The 12,121-nt window shown below is 43.6% G+C and overlaps 1 protein-coding gene across 1 annotated transcript in view; it reads right to left on the bottom strand.

Annotated features, from left to right (window-relative positions):
• Pi4ka (phosphatidylinositol 4-kinase, catalytic, alpha) overlaps window positions 1-12,121 on the bottom strand; it is a 132,916-nt gene that overhangs the window by 68,932 nt on the left and 51,863 nt on the right. Inside the window, exons 18-19 of the mRNA XM_013031515.1 lie at window positions 11,388-11,556; window positions 6,713-6,763 (exon numbers count right to left, since the gene is read on the bottom strand). Coding sequence (XP_012886969.1) covers window positions 6,713-6,763; window positions 11,388-11,556 — 220 coding nt within the window. The remainder of the gene's footprint in view (window positions 1-6,712; window positions 6,764-11,387; window positions 11,557-12,121) is intronic.

Genomic DNA, 12,121 nt, shown 5'->3' with positions numbered 1-12,121 from the left:
TATACCTGTTGCAATTCTATTTTTGTTGTTGGTTATGGGGCTTGAATTCGGCCTGGGCACTGTCCTTTAGCTCTTTTTGCTCAAGGCTAGTACTCTACTACTTTGCAGCTCCAATTCCAATTTTTTGGTGGTTAACTGGAGATAAGAGTCTCATGGATTTTCTTTTTCCTTTTTCTTTTCTTTTTTCTTTTTTGTCAATCAGGGGCTTGAACTCTGGGCCTGGGTGCTGTCCCTCAGCTCTTCAGCTCAAGGCAAGTGCTCTACCACTTGAGCCACAGCACCACTTCTGATTTTCTGGTGGTTAATTGGAGATGAGTCTCATGGATTTTCCTGCCCAGGCTGGCTTTGAACCGTGATCCTCAGATCTCAGCTTCCTGAGTAGCTAGGATTAAAGACATGAGCTACCAGGACCTGGTCTCTATTTTCTTTTTGAAGCTCAAATAACAAAAGGCCAGTATCCTTAGGAACAAGAAACAAAGGTCTATACAATGACTAACACCCTACAGCAGGGCACCTTCTTAGGATGAGAACAAAGTATGTGGCCGAAGCCTGTGCAAGGTCTGCTCAGAATTCCTGAGATGCAGTGTTCTAAAGTGTTGCACAAGTCCTGATGCCCACACATTCTTTAGGTAGGGGCATATGCTTCACCTTTCATCCCCTGGATGTGGTGCTGTGCTGTAGGTCTATTTGCAGAGCAGGCAATATCCAAGGACTGTATTTCCAGGTCCTTCACTTCCTGGGTAAGACATTTAAAATCCAAAAGGGCTGCTCAGAGTGCAAAATTCAAGTTGCATTTTTAATGAGGGGAGTCATGAGCTTTGTGCATGAAGGCTTTCTAACTTCCACAGCTTGGGAGAAACTTTATTTTTCCACTTTGCAAGTCAGGAAGACCAGGGCTAGAAGGGCTCTGAAACTTGCCCAAGACACAGCTGCAGTATGTGGTGGGGACTCAAGAGAAAGTTCACCTGACTCCAGGATCATGCAAGGAGTTACGTCACAAAAAAACTTTTGATCTCAGAAGGCCAATACCAGTAATGAGAGCAGCAGAAAGAGTGCTGAGCACTTATATGCATGCGTGCATGCGTGCATATGTGTGTGTGTGTGTGTGTGTGTGTGTGTGTGTATGCACTGAATGTGTGTGTATACCAAACCTAGGTGGTCCACACTTATCACCTATAACGATGCCCATGAAAGGGAAGTGATTTGCCCAAGCCTTGATATAAATCCAGACAGAGGACCCCAGAGCCTGCTTTTCTTTTTTCTTTTTTTTTGGGGGGGGGGTACGGTCATGGGACCTGAACTCTGGGCCTGGGCACTGTCCCTCAGCTCTTCAGCTCAAGGTTAGCGCTCTACCACTTGAGCCACAGCGCCACTTCCAGCTTTTTTCTTTTTGCTTATGTGATGCTGAGGAATCGAACCCAGGGCCTCATGCATGCAAGGCAAGCGCTCTACTACTGAGCCACCTTCCTAGCCCCGCTGCTTTTCTTTCTAACCATCCTCACCTACTTCTTTCATAATTTCCTGTATTCTACTGAAAAGGACAGAACAGGGTTGAGGCCCAATCTCTCCATCACAGCTTTTTTTTTTTTTGGTCAGCTGTGGGGCTTAAACTCAGGACTTGGGTGCTGTCCCTGAGCACTCAAGGCTAGTGCTCTACCACTTTGAGCCACAGCACCACTTCCAGTTTTTCTGGTGGTTATTTGGAGATAAAAGGACTTTCCTGCCTGGGCTGGCTTCAAGATTCTCAGTGTCAGCCTCCTGAGTTGCCACCAGCACCCAGCTTCATCACAGCTTATTCTTTTGGTTGCTGATGACCCCATTCTTTCCATTTTTCCCCAATTTACTTTGTTCTTTTCAGGTGCTTCTCTTTTATTTTTCATCTTGTTGCTAGTTCCTCTTGTTCTATTTTCTAAACATAGTTACCTCAAAAAGTCTTTAAAAGCTGGTGCCACCCCAAGCATCTTCCTTGTGCCTGTAGTCTCAGCTTCTCAGGAGGCTGAGGTAGAAGGATCTCTTGAGGCTAAGAGGCCAGCCAGGACAACACAGTGAGAACCTATCTCCAAACAAAAACTAACCAACCAAGCAATAAATTCTGTCTTTAGCCCTCTGCCCACTTTCACAAAAAGTGATCATCTCACTTTTAATTATCCCTTCCTACTACTTCCTCTATAGCCAGTAAGTCTAGATCCCTTTATGACTACACAGAGCAGACCTCTCCAATCTCTTTTTGTTTACTTCCATGTATTTGGAATCCTTCTAATTCCCTCTGACAGAAATTGGCCAGGTCTTAAGGCAGTAGCATATTAATTCAGCTCACAGGCTCTGCACCAGGTTGCCTGGGTTCCTGGCTCTAACATATAGTAGCTGGGAGCCTTTGATCCAGTGCTGTGCCTCAGCATCCTCTCATCTATAAAATGAGATTAAGAGTAGCACCTACCTTGCAGGGTTATTGTGAAGGCAAAAGGAGTTTATATCAGGAATTGCTGTGTGAAGCCAACCCAGGCAGAAAAGTCTGCGAGGCTCTTATCCCAATTTGCTACCCCAAAGCCAAAAGTAGAGGTACAGCTCAAATGGTAGAACACCAGTCATGAGTGAAAAAGCTAAGGTACAGTGGCCAGGCCCAGAGTTGAAGCCCCACCACCAGCACACATACACAAAAAGAGTTTCTCTCTAGGGATTCCTATGTAGGGCGTCCAGGATGGGTTTGTCCCATTTAACTGCCTGAGGTTACAAGCAAAAACTTTGAGCACAGCTGCATTTCTATGGAAAAGAATGCAAAGTTTACAAGAGCCCATAATCTAGAAAATGTTAACCCATAAATCTCATCTACTGCCCCTGAGAGAATAAGTAACCTGTTCAAGGCCACAACAGCTACCAGTGACACAGTTATAACCCTGTTCTCAGTGGAGTACAGGAACGTTTTTGAGCACAGGGCACATCTTACTATCATACTGCTACTTTAAAACAGATAGGTCTTTTAAGCATTTTCAAAATATTTGATAGAGAGCTACATAACAGTGCAATTTAGTATTTCTGGAGAGTATGGGGGGAGAGGGATGGAAGGGATGACACTGACCAAGGTGTACTGTATATATAAATGGACATGTTAAACCAAAATCCCTTCGTATAACTATGTGAAGATAATAAGAGGGAGGAAGAAAAAAATTTTGCTGAAGAAATATGGTCACAAAGTTACAAGACAAAGATCATCAAATCTAAGCAGGACGGAGTCTCAGAGATCACACAACCTGACTGCCCAGTGACTTTCCAGGTTCCCAAGGTCACTCACAGGGAAACAACTACGTGAGGGCCTTAATCTAGGCTTCTTGCCCGAAATCTCCTGGCCCTTTTACTCAGCAAACTAACAACTATGCCATTAATGACTGAACAGAGTATATTTTTCTCTTAAAAAAGGAAAAGTATAAAACATTAAAACAAAAACAAGCAATTACAAAATGAGAAGGCCCACACCACTTCTGGAAATCAGTTTTTCACAAAAGGTCCAAGGGGTAACCACAAAGCAAATGGGAGAATCCATGATCCCTGTGTTCTTTGTTGAGCAATAAAATCAAATATTTGTTTCCTCCCACATAATATAACCATTAACTTTTGTTAAAATAATGCTTATTCTATTCATGAAAAAGGTTAGAGGTACCTGAGGAAGCATGCTCTGAGCTACCATTGATGCCTATACTGACCCTGTGTGGTGAGACAGGCACTCCGATTATCCCACATGCACAACCAACCCAGAACTCAACACTGCCCTGGTGACTGTAAAATTTGCTATTTCCAGCCAATTTCACTTATGAATGCTCCCTAAAAGCACAAAGTATCCATGATAAGTTTTTTATACAAATTTATTAAAACGCTAAATAACCACTATTAAACACACTTGGAAAGTTCACCGGAAGATGGGCCATTAAATTCTGACATTCAAAGATGTAAGAACTCACTGATTCAGTATCACCTCAAGCATCTTCCCTGTCTGCTTAAAATCTGTTCCATAAGAGTCTGTTTATCTCCATATCTACTCCAACAGTACCACAGAGTACCTCAGGCTTCATGCTCCTCACTTTTCCTTCCAGGCCACACAGAAGACCTGCATACAATGTTACTTATAAAAGACAATTGCACACTGGCCAATATTAATTATAAAGCAGAAAAAAATTGTTCTAAATATTAAATAATAGAGTATGAGTAAAACAACAATTAACCAATGGAGGCATCAACGAAACATGCAATCCTGAAAATCTCAAAGGAAAACAGCTGATGGCAGGCTTGGAAGGTGGTAAGGTTCCTAAGATACCATGGAAATCCATGAGTCAAGCAGCTACAGTTCACTGCACTGTAGGCCCAGCCCTTTATCTCCTGAAGTACTTCAGCATGATGAGCTGTCCTGCTACAGACTCACCCCTCTCTAGAATCAGCCATATACTGATGAGAGCGACAAGAGAGAAAAGGAATGTGAACAGGCAGATAAAAGGTGACTTTGAAATTACACAAAATATATGCATGACATTTTACTAATAAAGGTGGTGTGTGTGTGTGTGTGTGTGTGAGTGTGTGTACCAGTATTAGGGCTTGAACTTAAGACCTGTATCTATGCTTTTTTTTTTTTTTCCCCTCAAAGCCAGCACGCTACCACTTGAGCTACAGCTCTGTTTATAGCTTTTTGGTGTTTAATTGTAGAGAAGAGTTCACAGCCTTTCCTGCCTGGGTGGGCATCAAAAAGTGATCCTCAGATCTCAGCCTCCTGAATATTTAGGATAAAAGAAGTAAGCCACTGGTACCTGGTGCTACTGAAGATTAATAACTGTAAACCAGCCTAGAAGTTCTAGAGGTTGGAATGATGATATACTCTGATTGGTGTGAACATACAAACTGCTTCATTAAGATGGGGAGAGATTAGCTGGGCATGGTAGTGCAGAACTGAAATGCTAGCAATAAGAAGCCAAAGGCAGGAGGGTTTTGGATTTCAGACCAGCAGATGATGCAAGATCCTGTCTCAGAAAAAAAGAAGAAAGAAGACAGGAAAAAGAAGAAAGAAGGAAGAAGGAAGAAGAGAAGCCAGGCACTGGTGGCTCACACCTGTAATCCTAGCTCCTCAGGAGGCTGAAATCTGAGGATCACTATTCAAAGACAGCCCAACCAAGAAAGTCCACAACACCCTCATCTCCAATCAACTATCAAAAATTTGGAAGTGGAGCTGTGGTTCAAGTGGCAAAGTGCTAATCTTGAGCAAAGAGAGCTCATGAACAGCACCCAGACTCTGAGTTCAAGCCCCAGGACCAGTACACACACACACACACAAACACACACACACACACGATGAGAGCTATGTCTCTGTGCCCACCCTTACCTCCGTGCCCAACCTCCTGACCTATAAGCTATCCCCATAGCTCTGCAGCAAAGTGGGCCTAGTTAGTGTACTATATCAGTTCTCAAGACTTGAACTACTAGTGATGGGGTGAAATCAGGACGACTTACAAAGGCTAGTTCAAGGAAAGACTAGATGGAAGACAGTAAGAGGTACATACAAATACCAGAACACTGGTCCCTCAGCTCAGGACTGTAGCTGGGAATGACTAGGAATAGGGAAAAGCAACTTCTACAAAGGTCATCTGAGAAGTAGTGGATGTGAAATAAAATAAGACAAGATGAAAATGGGCTCTCCCACATAGTAGTGCTGTGGCAAAAGGCTGCACTGGTGCCTGTGTTCCCAGTGGTATCCAGAAGCTGCAGCTCCATAGTTCTGGGTGCCAACAAGATGCCTCCAAGGCCATGGCTCCTAGGAAAGGGCCAAGGAAGGAATGGAAGCAAGGTCAAGCCCAGCGTTAGTCAGAGGCACCAATAAAGAATGTGAGACACAGAGCACAGAAGCCTCAAAGCCAGTCATTGGTGGCTCATATCTGTAATCCTAGTTACTTAGGAGGCTGAGATCCAAAGGCTCAAGGTTTGAAGCCAGTTAAGAAAGGAAGAAAAGCTTGTGAAAATCTATCTCTAAAATAACCAGCAAAAAACTGGGCTAGCTGACATCAGTGGCTCATGCCTTTAAGAGGCTGAGATCTGAGGATAGTGGTTGAAAGCCAGCCTGGGCAGGAAAGTCCATGAGATTTTTGGTGTTGTTGTTGGTCGTGGGGCCTGAACTCTGGGCCTATGCTCAGTCCCTCAGCTCTTCAGCTGAAGACTAGCGCTCTACCACTTGAGCCACAGTGCCACTTCTGGCTTTTTCTGCTTATGTGGTGCTGAGGAATTGAACCCAGGGCCTCATTCATGTGAGGCAAGTACTCTACCACTGAGCCACCTGAAGTAGAGCTCTGGCTCAAAGTGGCAGAGTGCTAGCCTTAGGTGAAAAAGCTCAGGACAGTTCCAGGCCCTGAGTTCAAGCCCCACATGAACAACCAAAAAAAAAATGCTGGGCTAGAAGAATGGCTTAAAGTGGTGGAGTGCCTACCAAGCAGGTGTGAAGCCTCAGACTTAGGATGTAGGAACAGTGGGAATAGGGAACCTAGTCAGTCAGCAGGGCATAAGAAAGATAGTGAGGTGTATAGGGCTAACTAACACAGAGAGTTGCTGGTGGTGGTAGAAATGGTGATCCTATGAAATCAGTGGGGTTTCAAAACAGAATTTCTCTAAGGAATTTGTTGTGCATGACTCAAAACATAAATGCAATATTATGAGTTTAAGCAATTCAATTAACATATATACTCACCACAGCGATCACAGGAATAAGTACTCCTAAATTCCCTGCACTGCTAGAAGCCTGGAAAAGAACAGAATTCATATAATTGACAAACATGCTTATTTTATTTTTTAAAAAGATAGGACAGGCTAGGAATGTGGCTTAGTGGTAGACTGCTTGCCTAGCATGCATGAAGCCATGGGTTTGCCCTGGGTTTGATTCCTAGTACCATATAAACAGAAAAGGTTAGAAGTGGTGCTGTGGCTCAAGTGGTAGAATGCTACCCTTGAGCAAAAAGTTCAGGGACAGTGCCCAGGCCCTAAGGTCAAGCCCCAGGAATGGCAAAAAAAAAAAAAAAAAGAAAAGAAAGAAAGAAAAAAGATAGGACAATGTTATATAAACCTAGGATTCCTTAAAGAAATGAAGAAATCTGGATGCCAGTGGATGAAGGCTGGCATAGAAGGGGAAAATAGTCTAGCTCCAGGGAACAGGAGAGAAATGGCAGTCTGTCAAAGATATTATAGGGTATTATAGGGGGATTTTTTTTTCCTTTTTAAAGATGAGACTATAACAACTTGGATTATCTGTGCCTTTGCCTTTCCCAAATATGTTAACATAAGTGGTACATCTTTTTTTTTTTTTTTTGGGCAGTCGTGGGGCTTGAACTCTGGGCTTGGGCACTGTCCTTGCGCTCTTCAGCTCAAGGCGAGCGCTCTACTGCTTGAGCCACAGCGCCACTTTGGTTTTCTAGTGGTATATTGGAGATAAGGGTCTCACGGACTTTCCTGCCTGGGCTGGCTTTGAACTGTGATCCTCAGATCTCAGCCTCCTGAGTAGCTAGGATTACAGGCGTGAGCCACCAGTGCCCGGCTAAGTGGTACATCTTTTGGCAGTCATTTCCAACAGGATTCAGGATAGTGGACCAGAAAAATGTCAGTAGCTTGGGAGAACTTAATTTTGTTTTCTTTTTGGCAGTACTGAGGTTTGAATTCAGGGCCTAGGCAGGCACTCTTAAAGATAAAAGAATCATTTTCCTGAGGGATCAGCCTCAGATATCTATCATTCTACCTATATGTCCTACATAGCTGAGATAACACCTGACCCCTAACTTATGCTATGTTATATGATATTATATTATTTTATTATTTGCCAGTATTGGGGTTTGAACTCAGGGCCTCACACTCTCACTTGGCTTTTTTACTCACGTTTGTTCTAGCAGATGTTCTTGTGCCATATTTCCATTTCCAGCTTTTTGCTGGTTAACTGGAGATAAAAGTCCCATGGAGCAGGATCAGGTGGCTCACGCCTGTAATCCTAGCTACTCAGGAGGCTGAGATCTGAGGATCGTGGTTCAAAGCCAGCCCGGGCAGGAGAGACCATGAGACTCCTATCTCCAATAAACCACCAGAAAACAGGAAGTGGTGCTGTAGCTCAAGTGGTAGAGCGCTTGCATTAAGCTGACGAGCTGAGGGACAGCGCCCAGGCCCAGAGTTCAAGCCCCATGACTGACAAAACAAAAACAAAAAAAAAAACCAGTCCCATGGACTTTTCTGCCTACGCTGTTTTTGAACTACAATCCTCAGATCTCAGCTTCCTGAGCTTCTAGCATTACAGATATGCCCAGCTTCTCTCTCTCTTTTTCCCCCCCCAGTTCTGGGCCTTGAACTGAGGGGTTGAGTGTTGTCTCTAAGCTGCTTTTGCTCAAGGCTAGCATTCTATCACTTGAGCCACAGAGCCACTTCTGGCTTTTTCTGTGTATGTGGTGCTGAGGAATCGAACCCAGGACGTTATGCATGTGAGGCAAGCATTCCACCACTGAGCCACATTCCCAGCCTATGCCCAGCTTCTCTAACATAATTTTAATAGCAAAAATGGAAGCAATTAAACATCAAACATAAATTACTGATTATATAACTTATTACACAAATAGTGGTACTTTGTATAACTGAACATGATACAGCCACTAAAAAGATGACTATCTGAAATATATTTAGTCACCTTGGTAAAGTAGCCACAGCAAATATTAAATTAAAAATCAAGCAAGAATTAGGATTGTGCTCTGATCCAATCTTAATTAGGTAATACTCATGCATCACAAGTCAAAAATAACATGTCAAATGTCATCAATGACTATCTGAGTAGATATGGGTATTCTATTATTTGTAAATTTCTGTATTGTTTTTACAATAAATAGGTCATTCCAAGTTCAGAAAAATTTGTAAGTTACTAAGTAAGTATATAAAAGTTAAGTTGTTGGCTAAATAAAAAATGTAAGAAAGCTACAACAGACATTGAGTAAATTTTTGGAAGCATACACATTTAATGTATGTTCTATTTATAAAAATTGCAGTAGCTAAGGATGGCCAGGCATGGTTCTGAGTTCTTTGCCTGTATTATCATCCAGCGAGAAGATACACAGAGAGTTTAAATAGTCTGCCAAGGCAACACAGCTGCTGTGTGGCAAGAATAGAATTTTAAGCCAGTTTCCCTGAGCTGGAGTGCATGAACAGTACCTCTGCCTATGCTATTCTGGGAAACTGAAAGCCTCAGGAATGCATGGTGAAAAGAAACAATGTCCTAGTTAAGTCACTAATTACAGTAGCTTGTCCTCACAGCATCCTACCACCACTGTTCTTCTGGGATCCTCTTATTCCAGGAAGTCCTATTGCAGTGGGAAAAGCATGGCAGCTGCTCAATAAATACTTATATATGCAGCAGGAACTACCCTGAAAATACTAAAATTCAGAGCTTTGGCAGGGCGCCAGTGGCTCATGCCTATAATCCTACCGACTCAGGAGGCTGAGATCTGAGGATCACAGTTCAAAACCAACCTGGGCAGGAAAGTCCATGAAACTCTTATTTTCAATAAACCAACAGAAAATGGGTAGTGGTGCTATAGCTCAAGAGGTAGAGGACTGGCCTTGAGCTGAAGGACAGCGCTCAGGCCCAGAGTTCAAGGCCCATGACTGACCAAAAAAAAAAAAAAAGAATTCAGGGCTTTGTATCCAATGACAGAAAAGGAAATCCTTACAGTGGCCCTAGCTTATAATAGGCATTAAGGGGCTGGGAAGGTGGCTCAGTGGTAGAGCGCTTGCCTTGCATGCCTGAGGCCCTGGGTCTGATTTCTCAGCACCACATAAGAAAAAAGCCAGAAGTGGCGCTGTGGCTCCAGTGGTAGAACACTAGCCTTGAGCTGAAGAGCTGAGGGACAGCACCCAGGCCCACAGTTCAGGCCCCACGACCGGACCAAAAAAAAAAAAAAAAAAAGGCATTAAATTTTGAGAGTCTTGAGCCTATAAAGAAGAATATAAAGCCAGATGCTGGTGGCTCCTGCTACTCAGGAGCCTGAGATCTAAGGATCTCAGTTTGAAGCCAGCATGGACAGAAATGCTCATGAGACTCTTACCTGCAATTAAGCACCAAAAAAGGTAGAAGTGGAGCTGTGGCTCAAGTTGTAGACCACTAGCCTAGATCTTAAATCCCTTTGTGTATTAGCTACTCCCTTTTGGTCTCAATTCAGACATTATCCTCTGCAGAGAACCATTCCTGACCAGTTTAAAGTGCCCCTCACCACACTACCCTGTTATATTCGCCCACAAAAGTTCATAGACACAGAGATTCTCTTGTTTACCCTCAACAAAAACCAAGAAATTAAAGACCATGAGTACAATCTCAGCTATTACCTGTTCTCTTAACCCTGCTCCTAGCTACTACAGCAGTGCTGAGTTGTTGCAACAGAGACCATATTACACCTGCAAAGCCTAAAATATTTATAGTCTGGTCCTTCACAGAACTGTAGGCTGAGCTATGATCTAGAACAGTGGCCTGGCAGGTAGTGGGTGAATGATAGGGATAAAAGTATAGATTTGGTTGAGAGTCTGACTTCAAAGAGGTAGTAATGGGTGGTATAGAGGCCTATTCTGTCTCACCTACCCCCAAATCATCTACTTGAGTATCCAAGAGGTGATATTTTATCTATCCCATTGGACTTGCCTCTTTTTTCCTTCAATGCCAGCCCTAGGGCTTGGCCTCAGGGCCTAGGCACTGTCCCAGAGGATTTTTGTTGTTGTTGTTTTTTCCCTGAAGGCTAATGCTGAGTCTGAACCTCAATCCTCAGATCTCAGCCTCCTTAGTAGTTAGGATTACAGGCATGGGCCACTGGTGCCTGGCTAGGACCTGCCTTTTTTGAGAGAGCCTGAAATGAGGTCAAATCCAGTTCTTTTATGCTATTATATGTTCCAATGACAGGCTCATAAAGTCTATAAAGGACATCCCCCACATTGTTTCATAATACATAAGAAGGGAGAGAGCGGTCTAGGATAGAATTCATGCTAGACTTCTGTCATGCTGTCACCTAGGCTGTGGGAGGTGGCTCTCATGATACAGATTCAATCTGATGAATCTTCTCTTATAAATGAATCTTCTCTTATAAACCCTGCTAGCATCTCTGAGATACCTATTTCCTCCCTTCCCCCGCCCCTGCTTTTTTCCTTGCTCTTTCCAGATGTAGTTAAATCACCTAACAGAGGGCTGGGGGAGCTATTAGTTCATGGGGGGAGGGAGGTAGGGAAAATGCACATTATTTAACATATTTTAAGTACTAAGTTTTGATCCCCAGCATCAAAAAGGGGATATTTCAACAAACTCAGCTTAGGATGCTGGGCAGAAGTGCTGATGGGAAAAGCTGCTACAATCTCCCCCTTACCTTCAGAGCAGGCCCCTTCTCACTCGCCCTCTCGCTGGCTCGCTTTCCCTCAAGCCCCAGCTGCACAAACAATTCCAGCAGGTTCATAAGCAACTCATCTACAAGATGTTCCTCCTGGATGTTGGCTGCAATGTTGGCCAGGGCATTAATTACTGCCAGGGAACAGTGCCTAAAGGAAAGAGCAAAATAACAGTGGCTGTCAACTGTGTCTGGCAGTTGGCACTCAGAGATAAAGTAAGCTGACACCTCATCATGTACCTATGAGCCAAAGCACTCTCAGGCGGTGATGAGCATGCCATCTTCCTGACAAATAATACCTTAGAAAAAGTGACCTATTTCAGACATGACTGTAGCACTCTCTTCTGAGATCCAGTAAGGAGCTCTAGGGAACAAAGTTTCAGTACTGTACACCAGGGACCTGTAAAGGGCTCAGGACACTTTCCTCTGAAATGTCAAGGGCCTAATGCATTGGTGAAAATGTAAGTACTCATTTGAGACAATTTCTGCTTGGGTCCAGCTTTTCTCCCCCATATCACAGAAATCTTAACTTTTTTTTTTTTGGGTCCGGTCGAGGGGCCTGAACTCTGGGCCTGGGTGCTGTCCCTCAGCTCTTCAGCTCAAGGATAGAGCTCTACTACTTGAGCCACAGCACCACTTCTGGCTTTTTTCTTTTTGCTTATGTGGTGCTGAGGAATCGAACCCAGGGCCTCAGGCATGCAAGGCAAACACTCTAC

This window comes from Dipodomys ordii, unplaced genomic scaffold (genome assembly GCF_000151885.1).
Source record: "Dipodomys ordii isolate 6190 unplaced genomic scaffold, Dord_2.0 Scaffold141, whole genome shotgun sequence".
NCBI classification, from domain to species: Eukaryota; Metazoa; Chordata; class Mammalia; order Rodentia; family Heteromyidae; genus Dipodomys; species Dipodomys ordii.
The sequence above is the reverse complement of the archived record's forward strand: the minus strand, read 5'-3'. Positions and strand labels throughout refer to the sequence as shown.